General features: G+C 45.5%; 1 protein-coding gene across 1 annotated transcript; it reads left to right on the top strand.

Annotated features, from left to right (window-relative positions):
• Positions 1–6,233: 6,233 nt before the first annotated feature.
• On the top strand, positions 6,234–22,645 carry TEKT4 (tektin 4). Its single transcript, XM_090023746.1, has 6 exons — positions 6,234–6,804; positions 15,877–15,947; positions 17,553–17,696; positions 19,006–19,228; positions 19,936–20,090; positions 21,909–22,645. The coding sequence occupies exons 1-6, from the start codon at positions 6,271–6,273 to the stop codon at positions 22,123–22,125; spliced, it is 1,344 nt and encodes a 447-aa protein (XP_089879872.1). The 5' UTR covers positions 6,234–6,270; the 3' UTR covers positions 22,126–22,645.
• Positions 22,646–22,922: the final 277 nt, after the last annotated feature.

Here is a 22,922-nt window from a genome sequence, read left to right on the forward strand (position 1 = left end):
GGCTCCAGTTGCAGCAAAGTTGGATATTAGGAAAAAGTCTCTCATAAGGAGGGTGGTGAAGCACTGGAACAGAGGTATTTAAGGTCCAGGTAGACAAAGCCTTGGCTGGGATGGTGCATTTGAAGCGGGTCCTGCTTTGAGCAGGGGGTTGGACTAGACGTGACCTCCTAAGGCCGAATTTTCTGTGATTATACAATTCTATGAATAGCCGTGCAACCATTTTCCTGCAACAGGGCTGCGAGGATTCACCACCACCACTGAAAGCTGTATTACTATTGTTGTGGTTATTGTTGTTATTAAGAATAATATTAAGAATAATAAAAGGAGCAAAGTGCTCCACGGGCCCTGTTCTGCAATGCAATGTGCCAGCATGCCAGAGAATTTGACTCAGAATAGCTCAGCGGGTGCTTATTCTGCCTGCTAATCTGTCCACATAATGCACATTTAAAATGCAAGAAGCGCATATACTGCCACACAGAGCGAGCAATGAGATGATGAAAGAGAAGAAAACAGGTGTGGGCAGGGAAGATGGACAGGGCATGAAGAAAAGAAAAGGGGGGAGCAGGAATAAAAATACATCAAGAATCTCAAGTGCTGCAGAAGGAAAGAAAAAGTGGATCTGAAAGGGGTGGAGGAGAGCTTTTCCAATGACTTCAATGGACATTGGATGATGGACCTGCCAACAGACATGGTTCAGTGAAAAACTGGATCATCCTTTTACAGATAAATACACACACAAGAGGAAAACTTTTATGCCCACTGGGATTTAATCTGCTTGCTAAATGCTACTGACCCATGCTGTCCAAGGCTGACTTCTTTCTGATTCATGGCACCCAGCTCCTATGGGAGAGAAGCAGGCTGATTTACCTGCACCGCCAGGCCGGGAGTGCCCTCTGTCCCCAGACGTGGGATCCTCATCTGTTTTCAGGCTGCTCTCCTCTTTCTTCTCTATGGTTGCAAATGGGATAAGTGATGTAGGGCCTCTCGTGGTCACTCCTTTGAACTCTGCGCAGCTTTTCATGCTGTTGGCTCAGTGTGGATGGTTAAAACCCCCAAATCTTTAAATTATATTTAAAAGACAAAATGCCTTATGCCTCCTGTAGTTCCCCAGGTAAAAATTAGAGAGGTGATGCAGCAGGAGACAGATTTGGCAACGGCTTGGTTCAAAAGGGTGTTTGGATCCTACTCATCATCTCTAGCCACAGCAACACTTGGAGGAAAGGACAGAAGACAATGCAAGCCAAACTGTATTTAAGTTGAATAGCTCAAAACAGTGGAGTTTCTTGGGCCTTATATGCTTCGCCTTGATTTCAGGCACTCGTGCTTAGCAGTTGCTGTAGCTGCAGCTACGTGGGCAGACAACAGTGCTACATGCATCAATGGGATGCATCCTGGAGCCATTCCTGCATCAAATGGGGCAAGTCCTTAGAGCAAATACATCCAGCATCCTAACTAACCAGGGAGGGCATGTGATCCAGGCCAGCTTAATAGCAAGCAGCCACTTGCCTTAGACCATTATGTTTCAGAAGTCTCCTTGCAAAGGCAGGGGTCAAGCTAATGGGAAGTTCAATGCAAAAATAAGGACCTCTGAAAGGACACGGTCCAAGAAACACATCACCACTACACTCTACTGAATGATGTTATGACAGCGAGTGAAACTACAGCACAACAAAAGCCCAGGGCCAGGGATAAGGAGGAAGAGCCATCTACTGGTTATTCTGTGATTTCATCCAGTTTGTACTAGAGTCAGCTCATGCTGACAGCACCTATGAGCTCTTTAATCCGGGATCAGGAATCAGGGGGTATTTCCATCCGGTCCCATTTTCAAAGGGCTGTGCGAGATCTGCAGTAGACCTGGGGAAGCATCTATTCACTCCATCGAGGAAGACCGCACGCACCGACTGCAGATGCTTCCTCAGCCTGTTTATAAACCCGAAAGCTTGCTAAGAAAAAATGTTCCCATGATTTAGTTGGTCTAATAAAAGAGATCAGATTCACCAAAGAATCTGCCTGTGTCCTTAAGCCCATATGGCTACACCTGTCAAAACTTGTGGCAGAGGTGATATCTTTTATGAGACCAACTAGATATTTGGTCTCATAAAAGATATCACCTCTGCCAAGAATTCAGATGCCTCTAGACCATCATGGCTACAACCTGGATACCTTGCTGCATGTGTATGTTAGGAAAGGCAAGGTCAAAGGAGGGCTTTTGCTAGGAGAAAGCGGAGAGCTCTGCCCTGGTCCTGAAGCCCGGCAGAAGTTCATGCCACAATTTGGGGCCAACTCCCATGGATCACAAGGCATTTGAGGATAACAAAATCTGCGTCCGTGGGGGTGGGAGAAGATAATGCCCCACTACCAAGCAGCAAACACGCAGGATATATTTCAGGACAGCTTGAAGCCACAACGCTCGCAGGCGGCATTAAAATGAATCGTACAAATCCAATCCCCCGAAACTTGGCTCCGCTCACAGGCTTCCCAGGCAACATGATCAAGGGTGAAATCCTGGCCCAGCTGAGGTCAATGGCGATGCTTGCCTCTTGCTGACCTCAGCAGGGCCGGGCTTTCTTTGTAGGGAGACAGCTAGAAAGGTGAGGGCTCGTTAAAAAAAGCAGAACTTCAAGGGAAATTGCCAAGGCGGTTATTCCTGGAGACATCCGATTGTTATAAAGCAGCCCGAGACGTCACTAGAGCACTCAGGAAATCCTTTCTGATCCCATATCCCCTCTGACCCAAAGCCAGAGCACACACAGGGCATGTTGTACATGGCTTCGTCTTTTCTCTGACAACAACAGAATTGAGTTGAGAGCTTAATACACTTTCTACTAATTTTTTATGGCTCAAAATAAGATTACTGTTGTTGTGTAATGTTCACTGCAAACCCCTCCCTCCTGGAGGAGGATGCTCTAGTTTGTTTTCTGAAGAGCATGTCACTGTGAAAGCAAACCTTGGGCTTTGTTATAGGCTGTGCAACATTACAGTGTGGCTGAGTGAGGATATATGTGAGAGCAGCGATTACCTAGTTTGGATGCTGCTCTGTTCTGGCAAAATTACTTGAATGTGCCTTGTAGGTTTGGGGCTGGTAAGAGGTCATGGCAGTGCTCAATGGTTTTGGAAAGGAAGAAACACGAGTTTTCTCTCTACTTTCACTATTTTGAGTGTGAAGGACTCTGACCGCCAAGAAATTCAACAACAGTAAAAGGCTTTTTGGTGGGTTTCTAACCATGCTATACAACATATTTACTCCAGAATGCAGGAGATCCACTTGATCCCAGCAAGAAAGGGGTATGCTCCATGTCAAGTGATCTGACAGCCTCGGGTCGGGAAGGGGGACAGGCATCACAGTGGCAGATCGGGCAGGGAGCAGAAAGCAAAGGGATTGGAGTGGCACTCAGGAAAGGTTTGGGGCTAATTTGTGGCATGCCTGTGAAGAGCATTGGCCCTCATTACACCGTTATTAAGGGGAAAAAAGTATAAACACCGAGCTGGTGCAGGAATCGAACTACCCAGGGAGGAACGGGGATGGATTATTAGGGTTTGCAAACTCGCAGCCCAGAAGGTTTGTCATCTTTGCAGGTGTTCTTGTTGCACACGTATGCATGTGTATATTCCTGTTGGAAACGTTGTCCAAAAAGCTTCAAATCCTGACTCCGAAGCAATAAACTCAAACTCAGATGGGAAGTAGTAACACATTTCATAAACCAACATCCCTACGAGAGCTGAGGAGTTGGATGTAATTGCTTCAGCTAGGCAGATAAGTGCCCAGATAAATAAGAACTGGCACCTAACAAGGTCAATGCCCATCTTTCCTAATCTTGTTGCATAGATGAGAGGCTTTGATCTGCAATGTCTTTCAAAGGCTGAGCCTTCTATTTCAGCAATTATGCTTCCCCGTTGAATGCCTGTTTAAGAATTAATCTGTCTGGGTTCTTGAGAAAAATCAAGTGATAATGTCACTGATGCAGAACAGTGGTGATAGGATGAGACGAGCCTCCTACTGATAAATAGCAAAAAAACAAACAAACCCCAAAACAAATCCCAAATCATTTCTTTCAAACATCCTGTGACATTCTGCCCCACCAGCTTTATATACAGTATTTCGTGTCAAACGCAGGGTTAAAACCTACATTGTGATCTCACCTGCCAATTAGCCATACACTTATTTTGGCAACCTCAAGGAAAAAGCTATATTCTGATTGGTTAAGGGAACAGACTTTAAGGCTGCTTGAAACGATTTTTATTTTGAATGAAAAAAAAATGTATTGAAATGCAGGAAGGAGGAGACGTACATGAGAAGGATAAAGCTGTATGCCAAGAAAGCATATTTTTGCTTTTCTACACACACACACGCAGAAAGTACATACCGCTGTAATCTTTCACCACAAAATCCCAATGTACAAGTCTGAGGTTTTATTTATTACTTAAAGTGAGTAAAGAACATGAAGTTTCTTGGGAAGGTTGAAGATCAAAGTCTTTGCACTAAGCTACCTTGGAACAACTAACTTTCCTCTCTATTGTGTTATGACTCAGAGGACTAAAAAGCCCCCAAAGAGGATAAATGAGAAGTACCGCTACATCACTGTTCTTTACTATTTGTATAATAGTAGCACCTAGTGGCCCTAGCTGAGACTGGAGTCCTTTTTGTACTTGGAAGATGTAAATCACATAATGAAAGTATTGCTGGGAGAAATACTGCACACAAATCACCCAAACGGCAGACTTGGTATCAGCAAATTAGAAATTCCTGTTCATTTTACTTAAGTGACCACTTGGGAGTAAAAGCCCTTATATTAAATTTCTGGGGATGGGGGAGGGGAGGGAAGACATTTTCAACATAAAGCCTTTGGATATTTTTGGTGGTGATTTTCCCCCCCAGACCTTGCTCTGAAAATCTCCTTGATTATGTTATAAAAGCATTCCAAAAAATGTAAAGATGGGCCTGATCAGACACAAAAACCTCCGCTTTACTCACCAATTTGCCAAAAGTCAAACAATCATTTTTAGACAGCCATGAAATAATATTTTCCCCACGCTTTCAAAGCTGCCAACAAAATGAAAAAGCCCATTATTTGTGCAGCTCTGATGGCGAGCAGCATTAAAGACTTTGCAGCCTGAACATGAAAGAAAAAAGCTGGGAGACAGGAAGCATCATCGTTTGCAGTGTTGCATATGCAGAGGTGAAGACAAGAGGGGAGATAAATTGCCCGTGCTCACATAAGAATTATAACGTAACAGAAATTGGAGCAAGGCAAACCGTGAGTAGACGCTGCTCTTAGATAACCTTGCTGGCCTCCATTCAGTGCAAAATTCAAGTGGGCTGCAACTTTTTAATCAAACCCATGACACATGCAAGTGCTTCTCTGTTTAAAAAAAAGAAAATTCTCATCCAAGGTGCTGCTTGTAAACCAACAGCCCTTCCCTTGCCACACAGTGCGGCAGGAAAAACCTGAAGGTGAAAGTGGGCACGTCTACACGAGCTGCTTAATGCGCAGTAGATTAATTCTAGTGCCTCGTGTGCAGTAACCTAATGAAAGCCCTGCACAAGGGGGCGGGGCGGGGGGGGGGAAAGAGAGAGAGTGAGTGAGTGTGTGTGTGTGTGTGTGTGTGTGTGTGTGTGTGTGTGTGTGTGTGTGTGTTGGGGGGGCCGGTAAGGGGGGAGGGAGACCTTGCCCTGAGTAAAGGCTTTTTTTTTTTTTTTTTCCTGTTTTTTTGCACCGGTCCTGGAAGCACTGCAATACCAGGTCAATGCATGGAGTGGATGGAGCACGCTCCGGTAAAGGCGTGGCATGGTGACGTCTTGTTGCACGGGATGATGCTGAATGACGTCACACGATAGGGTGGCTGCAGAAATCCCTGCACAAGGGGGCGGGGGAGGTCGGTAAGGGAGAGGGGAGACCCCTGCAGGGCGAAGCTTGAGGCACGGGATGACGTCACGTGAGGCCCATACAGCACCACGCCCATCCCCCCCCCCGCCCAGCCGGGGTCAAACAAGCGGGGAGCGCGGAGTCCAGCCCCAGCACCCCTCCAAGTGCTGCCTATTTTAAAATAAAAAATAAAAATAATTTTTATGATTCTTTTTTTTTTTTTAAGCCGCTCTGGCCCTTTAAGAGCACCCGCCTCCGGGTTGCCGGGCAACGGGAGGCAAACAGAGCGCGGCCGACGTCAGGCCAGGGTTCCCCGAGCGGCGCGGCGCGCGGCGCGCCCATTGGCTGCCGCCGTCGCGCGGGGCAACGGGAGGACGCTGCCGGCGCGCGGGCCCGGCCGGCCGCCATGGCGCAGGGCGCGGTGCTGCTGACGCGGGAGCCGGCGCCGCAGGCCGTGCCCGTGCGGGGCCTGCCCGCGAAGCTGCACGAGGTGGCTCTGAACACGGGCCCGGACTCGTCCTGCGGGCTGGCCACGGCCGGCTTCCGCACGGCCAAGTACCTGCCCGAGGAGTGGCACCAGCGCCACTATGCGCAGTACCACGACGCCTTCGCCGACCGCGACGGCTCGGAGCGCTGCCGCCGCCAGGCCCGGAGCCTGGCCGCCGCCACGGCCGCGCTGGCCCAGCGCACGCAGGAGGAGGCCACCGCCCTGGTGGGCCAGCGCCTGCAGGACCTGCACTTCTGGAAGTCGGAGCTGCAGAAGGAGATCCAGGACCTGGCGGCCGAGACCGAGCTGCTGGCCGCGCAGCAGGTGCGGCTGGAGAGGGCGCTCGACGCCACCGAGGTGCCCTACTCCATCGCCACCGACAACCTGCAGTGTCGGGAGAGGAGGCAGCCCCCGGATCTGGTGCGGGACCAGGTGGAGGTGGAGCTGCTCAAGGTGAGTGGAGAAGGGGGCAGGCGGGCGCCGTTGCCTGGCTCTTCCCCAGTCGGCCTCTCACCTGAGAAGATCCTCTCCCGCTTGGGCGCAGGCCTCTGCTTCTCAACCGGGGGCCCGCCGGAGAAACCATCCTGCGCGGTCTCTTCTATGCCAGACACATGAACACAGAGCGTATAGACCAGTGGTCCTCAGCCGGGGGTCACTGATTAAACCATTAAACCATCCTGTGTGGTCTCCTCTGGACCAGACACGTGAACACAGAGCGTATAGATCAGTGGTCCTCAACTGGGGACACTCGCGGATTAAATCATCTTGTGTGGTCTCCTCTGTGCCAGACACATGAACACAGAGCACATAAGTCAGTGATCCTCGACCAGAGGGTCACTGATTAAACCATTAAACCACCCAGTGTGGTCTCCTCTGGACCAGACACGTGAACACAGAGCGTATAGACCAGTGGTCCTCAACTGGGGGTTGTCACGGATTAAACCATCTTGTGTGGTCTCCTCTGTGCCAGACACATGAACACAGACCACGGATCAGTGAGTCTCAACCGGGGTGCCTCTGGTGAAACCATTAAGCCATCTTGTGTGGTCTCCTCTGGACCAGACACATGAACACAGAGCATATAAGTCAGTGATCCTCAACCAGGGAATCGCTGATGAAACCATCCTGTGTGGTCTCCTATATGCCAGACACGTGAACACAGACCACGGACCAGTGAGTCTCAACCGGGGTGCCTCTGGTGAAACCATCCCAGCTGGTCTCCTCTGTACCAGAGACATAAGCACAGATCAGCTCGGCTGCCGCAACCTCCCGGGGGTGCCTTGAAATCCTTTCAAGGGGTCTGCGCAATGTTAGCACAGCGAGGTATGCAAACCTGATTTTACGAGATAAACCCAGAGGTTTAAAATAGGATGCCAGGCCGTTAAAAACAGTCTGCCCTGCCGAGGTCCTGAGCTCTGTGCGCCAGAAGAATTGCTCTTGTATTTTTCTGTAGTCAAAAAACAAGTGACAGGTACGAGCTGGCATTTTCCAAGAACTCCCGCGCTCTTCCCTGCCCAGGGCAGGGGGTCGGACTCGATGGTCTACTGAGGTCCCTTCCGACCCTAAAAATCTGTGTAACCTAAGAGGTGCCTCAAGTCTAATGAGAGGTGCCTTGAGTCTAAAAAAGATAATTTGTTAGATTAATTATCTAACAAATAAAAAAAGAAATTTTATTTTTTGCAGTTTCTCAGTTGGTCTAATAAAAGGTATCATCTCTGAACCAAGAGTTCTAGATTTTTGCATTTTTTTTGGGGGGGGGAGGGGGTCTAGCACTGCCTTTGAGACAGTGTGCAGACCGCAGCCCAAAAGACGCTTCCCTGCAGAGCACAAGGACCCAGCTCCACTTGCTCCGGTGCTGGACTCTGCCTTGCTCAAGCTGGCCTGTAGGTACTTGGATGCAAGTGAAGGAGACTACCAGCTCCACGGCATTCCTGTTCCCATCTTTGTCCAAGGATGATCAGCATGGGGGCCTTCCAGAGCATCCTATGCTGGCATTAGACATCTGTGGCCTCTACTCGCATGCAAACACTAGGACCTGCGCTCTTCTCCGGTGGAAGAGGAGGTGGAAGTGGAACCGATTATGCCAGCTCAGTACAATTTAGGTCTCAGGCTAAGAGCCAGTTGCAGCTGTCCTGTAGGCAATGGCTGGCCATCCCTCTCCTCCCCTTATTACAAGGGGGAGGAGTGGTTAGATCTCACCAGGAAAGAAAGAGGTGGTAGGCTGTGCTGTTGCACGATAAAAACCAGAATCTACGGTATACCAAGAGACTGCGGGGGAGACAGGGCACCATTGCACCAGATGACAGCTCTTAGCAGGCACTGAGCATATAGAGATGCTTTCCTGACAGCCTTATATTAACCTGATGCTGTTCTGAAATGCACCAGCTCCGACCCTTTTTCTCCTACAGGAAGCTACCTTCCTCCAGCAAAAACGTTGCTAGCTGCTTCTCAGAAGCTATTTTCAGGGCAATAGTGCGTGCAAAATATACCGGGCCGGCAAGAGCCCTTGGAACGGTGTCATCCCATGGGTGTCACGGTATTTGCACATATGTAATTAGGATAATAGATAATTAGGATAATAGAATGGGCTCCAATGGTGCTCTCCCCTACCTTGGGGGGCTTTAAGAGGAGACCGGACGAGCACCTGGCTGGGGGTGTCTGACCCCAGCGCTCTTTCCTGCCCAGGGCAGGGGGTCAGACTCGAAGACCTATTGAGGTCCCTTCTGACCCTAAAAATCTATGAAATCTATGTATCTATGAAACCTATGGGCCCAGGCTGTAATTGCAAATGATCCTCCTCCTTGTGTCTGAAGAATAAACTCATAGCTACTTATTTGCAATCACCAATGTTTTCTGAAAGGTGCCTAAATTGATTCAGGATCAAATTAGATCCCGTTACCGATCAAATGAGACGCCACTATTACCACTTAGAGAAGCATAGGGCAAGACTTCATTGAGGGGAAGTTTATTGAGCCTGGGATCATGCTGAAGGGGTCACTGGTATTTTAGAGAGCATCCCAGTTGATAATATAGCAAGACGAGCTAGCATTAGATGGCTTCAGAGGTACCGTGATGGCCTTTCTGCCCCGTGAACATAAGCAGCATTATATACAGATCTAGCCGAAATTCTCTGAAGCTTCTGATGCTTTGTAAAGAACTTGGTGAAATATCTCTTTGCAACAAAAAATATTGCTCTAGTGCAGCTTCTCTCTTGCATTTTCTTGTCTCTTGTCCTCTGGTATGAAGAACTGTTGGCTCGCTGCTAAGTCCTTCCGCTCCCGCTGCTAATTCTTTAACTGAAATTACAGTTCTCTGTTTATGATGACAAAGCACGGACAGCCACCTAGGTGCCTTCAAGAATGAGTGATGTGATCCCAGGCAAGGCATACTATTAGACACAGATGCACTCCGGAGAAACAAAGATTTTGTTACCATGCCAATGACCTTTTCAACAAGGAATGAGGGACAAGGAATACACAATAACAGAGGAAATCCTCCACATTTTTAACAGAACGGGTTTTTACAGCAGAGATTTTTGAAAGTAGCAGGTTTTCAGATATACTCGGGCATGACTTTGCTAGCTCTTTCAAGATCTGGCTAGGGCTATATGCCTTTTTCTCGCTGCAGGAGATCAATCCCTACCTTGAATGTCCTGCTCTTCAAATGCTTAATAGCCATACTTGACACTTACAGCTGTTCTTCCCCAAAATCTAGCTGCCCATTCAAAGTTAATGAGCCAATTTACCAGGGAGTTTATTTTCATTTGCTTGTTTATTTGACAGCTTTAAGCAGGTTTTATAGCAAAACTCCTATCTTTTTCCCCTGCTCACATGTCTATTCTTCTGCTTTTAACCCTTCTCAGAAGCAATGGGGCGGTAGAAATATTCACTCAAACGTGTGGCCTCCTTTGGAAGTCCAGTGTGGACTGCATGAGCCACGTGCCCCAGCAAAACCCCCCCAGAAGGGGAGACGTGTTCCTAAAATCAGCTGTGGAGACAATTTGACAGCACTGGTTTGGGCAAGTTTTGACTGCCCGATGCGGTCAAAACTTGCCCCAACACGTCGCGGACTGGAAGTTCCCCTTTTTTTTACTAACAGGCTGCAGTGTTGCCCCCAGAGGCACTCCAGCATGTGGTCTTGGAGAGGAGCATCATTCATTAAATCTCCCTTGGGAGATCTGCTGGGAGGACCGGATGGAGGAAGCCTGGGGGCTGCTGCTCCGCTCTGAAATTCTGGGCGGGGGGTTCACCAGTCCGTGGTTTCTTTGTGCTCCTTTGTGCAGAATTGAGGACCCGTTCACACTTCTCATCCGCTCAGAGGCAGAACTAACGTGAGCCAAAGCTACAACCAGCATCTTCTCAGCGGTGCATGGTATATCACACCAGATGTAGGGCTGTGCAGAAGTTCGAGGGGCGTTTCGTTTTGAGGCTGTTTTGATGCATTTCGAGCTCAAAACAGCGAAATCAAAACGAAACAGACGACTTTGAAACAGGTTCGAAACGAGGGCACTCAAAACGTTTCGAGTTTTGCAGCCAGGCTTGCTGCAGTGCGGGAGGAGAACATGCTGCCAGCAGTGGCAGGACCAGGCTTCCCGGCAGCCTGCCGTCATCCCGCGGGCAGCCCCAGCGGCAGCAAGCCCGGCTTTGAAACTCGAATTGTATCGAAACTTTCGAGGAGGGAGGAGTCTGTCACAGCTCCGCAGCCCTCCCGGGGGGTGCAGACCCCCGGATTTGCATGAGGGATGACAGCACGCTGCTGCTGCTGGCAAGTGATATGAGTTTGGCTTGTCAGCAACCCTGCACCTAACTCCTTGAAACTTGGCAGGTTTCATGCCCTCAGAAGGGGCTACCATCCCTGTTCTTTTTATATGAATCAGGCAAGAAGTGATCAAGTTATAGGCTAGAATGGGGAATCATGAAAAACGTCGAAACGTGTCAAAACAGCAACGAAACAAAACGAAAAACTCAAAACAAAGCAAATGGTGAAGCAAAAGTCGAAATGCAACAGTGCTGTTTTGCACGGCCCTGCCAGACTGGCACACGAAGAGAGAAAGCATGACGTGGAAATGTGGTTTCCTTTCCTTTGTGGCAGAAGCCATTACAGATGACCCCTCAAGAAGACCAGGAGCAGTTGTGAAGATGCCCTGAAATCCTTGAATTTTGGTTTCAGCTCCTCTCTCTGTGCTTTTGGAGAAAGGAGTCCTATTTAGGACATGTAATGCCATTTAGCTATTGCTGTCATGCGGGATGCATTTATTTAACCAAAAGCTTCTCAGGTACATAGTAGAAATCAGCTTTGGAGTACTTAGAAGAGATTACTTTACAATACATCATTTAAATCAATTCTTCCCTATTTGGCATAGAAAGCACCTCATTGTTGTTCTGCTTAGGAAGAGAAGGGTGGAGGAAGAAAGCATTTTTTTCTTTCCTAAAAAGAAAAAAAAAAAGATCATTCATGAATAAAAGGGATGAACCCATATAAGCTGTGCCGTTTTCTTACTGTATTGAGCTCCTGAACTGCAAATACATGAACTCAGGGAAAAAGCCAAACATGCACCTAGCTTGAATGATGCATTTGAGCAGCCTGGCACATGCCGACATGTCCTCTGAATCCCCTCCACCTCAGTATAAATACGTGTGTGTAAGCATCTAATATTTATAATAGAGGCACTAGCAGAGGGCTTGTCACAGGAGAGTATATCATCAATAAATCACTTGTCGGCTGTGTATATTCTGCATGTCAAGTCTATTTCTCCATATGCAGTGTCCAGATATTGTAGCTGGGTGCCAAATACCACCCCTGGGCAAGCAGATGTAATTATTTTTAAGTCATTGGTGTTACCCTGGAAAGGCATTTGGCCCTCCTCCTTGATTCGTTGCACCTTTGATTCTGCACCAGGGAATGGTGACACTCACTTAGCTGTCAAAGCAAAGGCATTCACTGTTGCCACTATAAAAATGCAAGGGTCCTTTTTTTGTTTTTCTTTTTTACATATTGAAAGAAAAAAAAATAGAATTGCACATGTTTCTGCCAGAGATGAGACTGGGACAAGGGGATGGACAGAAATGCTTTCCAGCCTCCATGATCTGTCTCTTTGCCAGGTGAGCTCATGTTCAAGGGAAACATCCCCAGCAAACAAGCTGCTTCTCAGTAAGGCAGCCCTGTGCAGAGGTAACTGGATTAAACACACCGAGCTACGTGTAATTATGGCTCCAGACCAGTTCAACTGGCAAACAGCATAGCGGTGGAGGAACCCCTCTACTCCAGCCTCCACTTCCCTGAAAATATGTGCTGTCCTCCGTTTTGTCTCAGGCCTGCAGATCCTCATCCTGGCTTCACTCTGCCCATCACAGTTATGCCCAGGTATGCTTGATGTCACTGAATTTCTAAGTGCCATCCCTTCCCTTTGCAGTCCCTCGCGCCTGCAGTTTGCAGATGCAGAAATGGAGCACGGATCCTGCTGCTAGATCGCTACCGTTTGGGACATTCATAAACCTTTGCTCTTAAATATTCCCATGGCTTCTTCCACGTGTCAGGAGGCAGAAAATCATGCATTGTGATGGATGTATCATTTCAAGACTGTTACAAAGAAAGATACTAGCACCATCACTACAAAGTGCAGCGACATTTATTAGGCACTAAACTGCAAACTGCTCATTGCGCTTTCATTGGCAAACATTTATGACAACAAATGGGGTCTATTAAATATGGAGAGGAAACCTGAAAGCACGGCAGGGTTACTTTAGCTTTCATAGTGGCTCATTTTAACAGACAAGCTGAGAGGACAACACGAGATCATTAAGGGTGGGAATAAGAGGATATGGCCCATCACATCTTATACGCCTCTGAAACCTGGTAGTTTGTAACACCCTTGTATCCCCTTCTTGTGGCATGGGCTGGACCTTCTAGGCAATTACTATTACAGGTCTGTGCTCAGGTTAAATTTGGGTCGTATATTGGGTTACCTCTTTCTTAAAACACCTCTTTGAATGGGGAATTGCACTGAGATTGATGGCGGGCGGGGGGGAGATAAAACAGCTGCATTTCTAGGTGGTATTTGCCCCTCTGAGGGGCAGTTCTGCAACACGAGAAGGCAGCGGTGAAGTTTGGTATCACTCCTGGTCATATTTCCCAACAGGGTCAGGGAGCAGCTTTCTCAAATCACTTCCTTTCAGCCTAGGGGCACCTATACACATGAAACCAGAGGGCCTGGGGAGGAACCAGTGGAGCTTTTTGTGTGGAAAGAGGGGCAAATGACTAGCATGGAGGCAAAAGGTCCCTTCGTTTCCCATCATGCACATGTAGGAAGGACCATAGGTTATGGTGAGCATGGGTCACAGCTCACATGTCCTTTCTTCTCCCTTTCCTGTGGCTAAGATGTCTTTAGCCTTGGATCAGCACCAATTTGCCAGGTACATCATATTAAGCAGTGAGAATTTATTGGGGACCACTTCACTTCTAGCACATAATGAATTTGTCCATAGCTGGAAGTACTGGAAGTCCTGTCCCACAGCCCTTAGTCAGCATTGAATTTTGTCTGGGGCAAAAAATGGAGAATTTGGGGGTGGAGGTGAGCAGGGCACTTTGCATGTCTTTTACTAGATTGGACATAGCCAGAGAAACACGGCTGTAAGGCAAGAGGGAAGTTGTAAAGCAAGAGGGAAATTTAACTAAGTTCAGATTGAACTAAGCTGGAGTTTGATCAGAAGTGCTCCGTCTTCCCAGTTTCTGGCTGTAAGATTAATAAGGAGGTCCCATTGGTTTCTGTAGCTTAGATGTTAGCACGGTGCTGAGTTTAAGTCAGGAGAAATCACATGGTGGATCAATATCTAGACGTAATTGCTGGAACACATTAGGTTTCTCCATGTTCTACTAGGTTTATGGTCCCCATTGACTATGACAATTGCTACCGCAGCCTTGCTATGCTCTATTTAAGTGCGCACCTCCCCAGCAGAGATGCAGTTAATTTTAGTTTGGGTCATTCACCAAGTGTCTCATTTATTTCAGCACGGAATCACTTTTTCCACGTAAGAAACCCGCACTGGCCTCGTTTAAAAACTAAATTGCATGTTAATCATAGAGGGAAATGGTCTCTTTATTTACACGGAGGTTACACAGCACAGAATAAGATTAGTGTTCTTTAATGCAGTTTCAAATGCTGTGCTTTGCTAAACCTTTCAAAATCCATGTGGCAAAGTGACGGTCTTCTGAGAAATCAGCCCACAAAATATTTCCTATCATGCAGAATATAAAAGCCTCGTTTCTCTCAATTGCAAGCAAATGTTATTAAAGGGATACCATAGGGGTGGTTTGAATGGGCTTCTTTTTAAAAAACTAACTTTTCTTTTCTATCAAAGCTGTTATTATCCATAAAAAACCCAGTTTGTTCGGTATCATTTTCCCCCTCTGTTTCTTACGATGAATGTCGATGGTTTGTATATCTCCTTATTTGTCGAGACCATTGTTATAATGTGGTCATTTAGTGCCAGCAGGGTTTTGAGGGAACAGTTGTTCAGGAATTTGGGCTTCCTGTGTTGGTTCTTGGACTGTATTTGCAGTAAAATAGCAAAACGAATAAGGAGTTTTTTCGCGTATATTAGCTCATTTTCTTGTCTGAACCACAAACACTGGGCTTTGGAAGTAAGAGTACAGTGGAGGAAATGGAGCGTGTTCACTGGACCAGCTACCGCGTAACAATGCATAAGCTTTCCAGGTCGGAAGTCAACTCACTGAGCACAAATAGTTCATACCCAAAGCAAACACCTTACAGTCCAAGACGAAGAATAGATGCTTTCCTGTCCAAATCAATTTAATGCCAACATTCCTTTAAGATTTTACATTCTTCCATCCGTTGGACATAAAACAGTTCAAATTGGGACCTCAAGCATCCAGGCCATCTCAAAGTAGGCCACATCTTCATGGCTTCAACCATGTTAGGAGGAAGATGCTCCTTCATGTACAACATCACATCAGTGACTAGATGCGGATGTTATTTTTCCCATGCACCTTAGAGTTGGCCGTTATCAGATGCAGGATTCATTTGAGACAGCTGTGGTCTGGCCCTATAGAGCCAAAATGCAAAGTCCATTGGATTATTTCAGTCTGGGCATCTTCAGCCTGTTTAAATATACAGTAATGCTGTAGGTGATCTTGCAACACTACCTGTAACCTACGTATTACACATGTTGTATTAAATATGACAAAATATCTCTCATACTCATGTATTATACGCACTCTATTAAAACAATGAAGTTTCAAGAATGGGTATATTTTGAAGTCTTTGTGTCTTTTTTATAGATGTACCAGACTTACAGTTTATCAGTGAATTCACGCAGCGTTGATTGACCATCTTTATATTTTAATTATAGCCGACTCCTCAAAAGATCTCCGCTTACAGTAATGACAACCACTGCCAAAGATAATGGGTAACAAGAGGAAGTTTCAGCAATGTCCCAACAGGTGATGAGAGCAAAGACCTCTGCAAACGGGATGCATTATTCATATAATCTTTATATTTTTATCTAGGAAGCAGAGCTTATCAGAAATATTCAGGAGCTTTTGAAAAGAACGTTGATGCAAGCTGTTAACCAGATGCAGTAAGATGCTTTTTCACTGTTTCCACTGTTCTTAATTTATAGGATCAGCTCATAGGGATAGACATCTTAGTGGGTGAAATTCGTCCCACCACAGGATCTCTACACGTCTTACTTTCTATTTAAATTCTCTAGAAAGAGGTGGTTAGATATGCAAATTTAGCATTAGCAAGCGAGCTGATAGAAGTGTCATGTCATTTTGTAGCAGTGTTTTCCATTATGCTATATTCAAATTTTTAGTCTTGCTTGCAAATATGCCTACGTAGTTCTGTGACAACTCACAATTGCATTTCAATAGAACTATACTACAAGCCTTTTATTCTGATGAAGCTAGTGGTCTAATCTCATTTCATTGTGCCTAGCACAGTTATATTAAAATGCCCTTTAAAGAAATTTGACTGAAAAAGGAGCTTTATCAGAGTTTTTGCTGCCATATGTCAATATAAACTTAAGACCTCTGTAAAAAAAAGGAAACCCCAGCATTCAGGCTTATATGCAAGTCTTTTGCCCTTCAAAAGTAACACATACTTTTATTTATAATATGCCTCTTTAGGATTTCATAAATATTTTTTCTCCAAGGTATTTCAAGATACTATATATATACTGTTAAGCACATATAACATACACAATGTCTTTATTCTTAAGTGTAGCTATTCACGATGCTCTGCTAGATGTAAAAGCAGAATGCTATTTTAATTAAGAAAGCATGTAAAAAATGGAAGCACTCAATTGTTTTTAAGTTGTTTAATTACCTCAGTTCAAGCTCAGTAGAGCATCTATTGAGCATGGACTCCACTTCAGATCAGTAATTGTTTTAAACTGGTCTTGGTGTTACCTAGGTTAGCCTAAATATTCTTTAATTTGTTGGTTTATACTGACATCTGGTGGTAACAAACAAGAGAAGAACGATACTTTTTGTAAACCTACCCTCTTTAAGGATATTTTACAATTACTCGCACTCAGCACGAACAATTTAATTTAGAAAAGAAAGCAAAACCACCAAGTTTAGTAATGGCAAGTCATTTTTGTGTTTTCTAGAGGACCAAATCATTGAGTGTCCAAGGTTTAACGTAGATGGGAGTGGAAAAGAGAACCCAGTAAATGATATGGCTCAATTCTCAATTGAGTTTCCTTTCCACCACGATTAGCCCCAGGCCCAAGTACTAGGGCTGCCAGCCCGCCTGGATTGGCCAAGGGTCTACCAAAATCGGTATTGACCTCCTGGTGATTTTTTCAAGCAATCCAGGAGAGTATTAATAGGATTAATATTCCAACATGTTGACAAAAAAAATCTGGAATAGCTTCAGTCCCAGTTGGCAACCCTACCAAGAAATCCCCTCTATACCACAGAGACCCGACTGTGCAATGACCACAGAGAAGAGTTGAGTCCAACAGAGAATGGGTAAAGCGAGGTATTTAGTCTCCATAGTCTTCTCTGCAAAACGTTCTGGGATTAAGTGTTGCCTGGGCCCTTCCAAGAAGTAAGCTAGCTACCCAGCTTCCATTGAAAGTCCCAGGCTATGACCTTGGTCCCAGAACATTTGTGATGACTTTGCAAAGTTGTGTGATTTTCCCAGCAGTGATTTGTGATACTCTTGACCTTTTAAGATTGAATCGAGACCACAAGCAGATCTGTGAAATGGACTGGTCCGATAAGGTTGAAACCTACAACATTGATGAAAAGTGTGGAAGATACAATAATGAGAGCACCAACATCCAGTTCCATCCTGGCTCAGCAAAGTTTGAGGAGAGGTGAGGAGGACTTGTTAGTGACCTCTATGGAGAAGGCCACAGATGCTCAGTGAGGGTATGGAGAAGGTGTCTCCATGCAACGACCTGTATGGAGAAGGTGTCATGTATGCTCAGTGAAAGTGGAGTAAGCTACCTGGCATTGACTGTGGGATAAGACTGTCTGCATGGATAGTGGTATCTGATGGGCTAGAAGATCACACCTACTGCAGTCGAAGTTGGGAGGGCACCTCCTGGGGACACACAGCAGCTAGCTTTGAACTACCCTGCTCAGGTCTTGGCAACAGCGCAACGTCCAACATTTCTGGTGTGTATTTATGCCATGCTTGGTATCTGAGCTAGCTCTGAGACAGCTGCAATCAGACCTTGGACTGTGGTGTAATTTTAAAACAGATTGCATACATTGCACAAATCCATATTAAGTGTTGCAGAAGTATTTTGCAGTAACTTCTCTCACACTTTTGGGGGCTGCTCCAAACCCCACTGACGGTCTCTCATTGATGCCAAGCAGTAGATTACGCCTTCAGTTAGTGACTGAAAGGAAAAGTTCCACTTCTCTTACCTAGAGCAAAAGTGTATTGCTTAGCTATAGGAAATCTGGTTGCTTTTTCCCTTCTCCAGTCAGGATCTTCACTATGTGATACACAGAAAATCATGTAGTTTCTTCTGCTGCTCAACAGATGGCAAAGTGTTGCCACAGAATCCTGTTTCTCTGTTTGCCAGATTTAACTAACATGGATTATAAAGCTTAAATTGGCCAGAAATTCTAGAGTTTATGTCCTGCTGTCTTCATAGCGCTTGCCCTCTTGGACTATCTAAGACAGGGGTGGGCAAAATGCGGCTCAGGGGCCAGATGTGGCCTGCCAGGCCATTCTGTCTGGCCCACAGGGTCCTTAAAACATTTAGAAGATTAATATTTATCCACCCTGGGCTGCCTGTCATGCAGCCCTTGATGGCTTGCCAAAACTCAGTAAGTGGCCCTCTGCTGAAAATAATTGCCCACCCCGACCTAAGATATAGGAATCCTTTTTATTCCTGTTTGGGAAAGGTGATGAAACTCCGCATGGTTCCAGATAATTTTTACTTCCTTCAGAAGCAAGAAGATAGGTAGGCGGTCACTGCGTGATAGATGCACACGTATTACTTCTTCGTGTCTTACATGCGTTAGTACTAGAGGGTTGATGCCAGCTCAGAGATGTTGCTGGCCTGGCAGAAGTTACCAAAATGGGATAATTCTCCTTAGCGCAACTTGGAAAAAATCCAGTCTGAAAACAGGAGCCTCTGACTTTTGCCTGGTCACCTCTTCTTGCAGTGCCTCAACACCAGAAACCTGGGCAAAATTCAGTCACGACAACATCTACCGGGCCGAGCGAGAGAGACTTGCGTCCGTCAACCTCCGTTCGCTGATTGACAACATCCTGCACGACGTTGCTGAGGACTTGCGCGTGCAGTGTGCTCTGGTGGACGAGGCTTTTGCCAAACGCTGCGAGGAGATGGAAGACGCCAAGCACAAACTGGAGCATCACTTGAAAAAAGTAAGGGCTCCCTCCCACATGTTGGCTGCAAGGTTTCTATTACCCTTTGCTTCTGCTGAGACAATTGGGATAGGATGATCCCCTAAGAAAAGTTTCTGAGCCTATGAGGGGTGCATCAGGTTAGTATCCAGCAATGGATTCTGGTCCCAGTTATGCACATGCTGAAATCATATGGTCTTTTCTGTTGGCCTAAAGAGAGATGGACTTTCCCACGTGCTTCAAGTGAAATCAGTCTGTAGTATTTTGCTAAATCAGATTCTAAAGAAATGGGTATTTCCCTTCTTTTTATAGCAGCTCAAAGTTGGCTAACGCCAGAACCTTAAAAGCAGAGAGTCTCTTATCTAATTCAAAACAGCCTAACATTTTTTGGGTTAAACAATGTGCCAGAAATGATTTGCTGAGGTCAATTCAACCATGAATAGGGAATACTAAGAAACTGGACATCTGTAGCCAGGCACAAGGTATTCTTCAGCTCTTCAGAGCAGAGATCGCCATTTCCATTTAGCTCAGAGCAAGAAGAGAGCTTGCTGTTGCCATTGTGCATTGTGGCCACAAATGAGCCAGCAAAGTTATCATCAATTCACAGGGCGTGTGAACGGGCCTTGTTAGAATATGCCTACAAAGCACCGTGCTCTTGTATCGCGCTGCCTAAGCAATTTTCATTTGATGAAGCCTGTCTTCTTCATGGTTATTCTCTTTCCTAACAGACCCTGACGGAGATTGGAGATCAAGAAAGCAATATTGCTTCTCTCAAGCAAGCTATCAAAGACAAAGAGGCACCAATGAAAGTCGCTCAAACACGGCTGTATGACCGGTCTTTTCGGCCCAATGTTGATCTCTGCAGAGATGCAGCGCAGTTCAGGTAAAGAGCTTGAAGTCCTAAAAGACCCCAACTACATCCAAAGACCTGTATAGGCATTAGCATCAGCAGCCTAGAAGAGCCATGTATTTTTGTAGCCAGGGGCCTTCAGTGCTTAATCATGAGGACCAACTCTGATATTTTTCACTGACATAACCCAGGTGCATATCTTATTGGGGGGGCATATGGTATGCAAAAACATATGGTAGTCACTCACAGGTTTTGAGAGGCAGAATGTAGAAAAAAAAGATATTTTACAGAGTCACGGCATAGAGCTGGCTTTTTCATGGATGGAGTCCAGTGTTAAACCTATACACCTTAATTTTGGAGGGTTGGTTTTTGAGGAAAAAGGTGCGAGACATGTGAGTAAAGTCATTTTAAGGAAGATCTTAGCCAGGGCTACTGTAGTCATAAATAGGACCTCCGTAGACATGGTTGTATCAACTTGCTTCTTGGAGCAATGTAGTTTCTTTGCTTTTTCCGCTGATCCAAAATAACTTGGCAGGTCACGGATAATTGGCAGCCCCTACACTTGTTGGCTGAGGTTCACTAGGAGGTGGGTTATGTGGCGAATGAGTTACCCTCCCAGCCCTGAGGAGGTAAATGGGCTGTTCATTCCTGTAAGTGGGGAAAACTCCTTCAAAGGACCGGACTGATGGAATGCGATTGTCAGTAATAATCCATTTTAGAACTGGAGATGAATATATCCTTTTCAGATAAAGGATCAAATTGTGCCACTCTTGATCCCCGTTAGGGTTCTTTTAATCACTTTTCAGTTTTTCCGCCCCAAAGAATCAGGGGTGAGCTTTTCCAGCTATACAGTGTATGGGTAGGAAAAATGCAGCAGTTGAATCCAGTATGCTGTTTCGCTCTTCGGTGCAGTGTGCAGTACTTAGATTTAATCCCAGTGCTTCGTGCCTTCTCAGATGCACTCATTTTGGGCCGCAGTTCATCAAGCTATGCCTACACAAAGCTTTTAAGCATGAGCATTGCCTTCAATGTGGTTTAAGAACATGCTTAAGGGCTGTGTCTCATTGCTTTGTTGACCTGGGGGCTTATATTGTTTCAAATCACTCTCCACCCTCCAAAGATACCCGCACACGGGGTTCTCTCGCCTTGTGAAATAGAAGTTTGGAGAGAGATGCGATACAACATTCAAAGTCCTCCCAGAAACTCAGTAGAGTGCTGGGTCTCACTTGGAAGGTCTTCTCTCAGATGGACAGATTGCAGTTCAATCTGAAAACAGATGGGAGACTGCAACCTGATTTTAGTTACATCAGCAGAAATCTGGAGTTACTCTGTTGGCTTCATCAGTTCCTCCAGCCTTACACCAACAGAAATAAAAAAAAAATGAGTTGAAATAAATATGCAGTCAATGAAAAATCAGTGCATCATGGAACAGTTCTTATGCCACCCTTTCTTGACAAGGGGGCTTGCACAATGCAACAGTTCTTACGTCAAAGGATAGGTTGATTACAACTAATGGCAAAAAGCTGTCTAAATGCACCTTAGACATATTTTTTACCATCCGATTTTTGGGAGACCTTTATAATTGCAGTCATTTGAATGCACTCTTAGCTTTAGGCTTCCTGGAAGAGATCTCACTCACCGCTCTGAGAGCAGCTTCATTTTATAACCCAATTGCTCAACGTCTCCATTACCCACCAGGCCCTGGTAATTGCAGGTCTAACAACTAATTACTGGGCTGTTGAGCGTCATGAGAATAAAGACTACAAACTGTAGAGTCATAACAGTTCACATGCCTTTGAGAGTCACATACTGCCGGCTTCTAATTTTTATTACTTATCTAATTCAATTCAGGCTGATCAGTGAAGTTGAAGAACTAACAGAGTCCATTGAATCTCTGAAGAAGAAACTACAGGAGTCTGAGCAGTCCCTGAGAAACCTGGAAGACACACGGATGAACTTAGAAAAGGAGATAGCGGTGAAGGCAAACAGCATTTTTATCGACAGGCAGAAATGCATGGCCCACCGCACACGGTACCCTGGTGTTCTTAAATTAGCAGGTTACCAGTAGCAATAATATGGAAGGCTGGAAGAAAATCCTAACCAAAAATTTGTGATTTTTGTAATAATATGCTAAAGACATTGACTTCATTGTTTACTTCTTTTATCTGAATCAAAAGGCATCAAAATATAACCCTATTTGCCTGGTTTGTGCGCTTGGAAATTCATTTTGTCTAGACGTAGTTTTCTAGACAAAAACTTTAGATTGCCTTGAGTTTGAAAAGGCGAGTGCAAAGGCGGATTTTGTGCCACTTTGAATCTAGTCTGTGCATTTCTTATGTTTGGATAGATTTTACACGGTGTGGTGCTTTCATGCTTTGTTGCCACAAGACGAATGAGGCAAAGAAAGCGTTATTTCTAGCTTTCTCTCCTTTTCAGACTGCCTTGCTGTGAATGCGTTTGGGTATTTTTACAAGAGATGAGTATGCTTGTGGTAGGAATAGATTCAACAGATTTGAGTTTCAAGCTGCTTGAGTGGAGAGAAAAAATGTCTAGTCTGCACAGGGCAGGTTTTTTGCTGCATGCTGGCAAGGGAGTAAACCCAAGACATCTGCCTGTATCATCTGGTATAGAATTAAATGAGTTTAAACTCTCCAAACCCAACTTAGTTTATTATTCAAGAGAGGCTAAACATCTTATGGATAACTGAATGCCCCTTTTAACATGAACTTAGCTATTTGGTTGTCAAAGTTTATCTTTTCAGAAGCTTCCCACTGCTTTCAGAGGAGTAGTTCATGAACAAAGGACACATTAATACCATCTACCTTAGTGAAACCATGTAGCACGTATAATTCACCCACGAGTCTA

This window comes from Crocodylus siamensis, chromosome 12, assembly GCF_052110815.1.
Source record: "Crocodylus siamensis isolate JL-2025a chromosome 12, ASM5211081v1, whole genome shotgun sequence".
NCBI classification, from domain to species: Eukaryota; Metazoa; Chordata; order Crocodylia; family Crocodylidae; genus Crocodylus; species Crocodylus siamensis.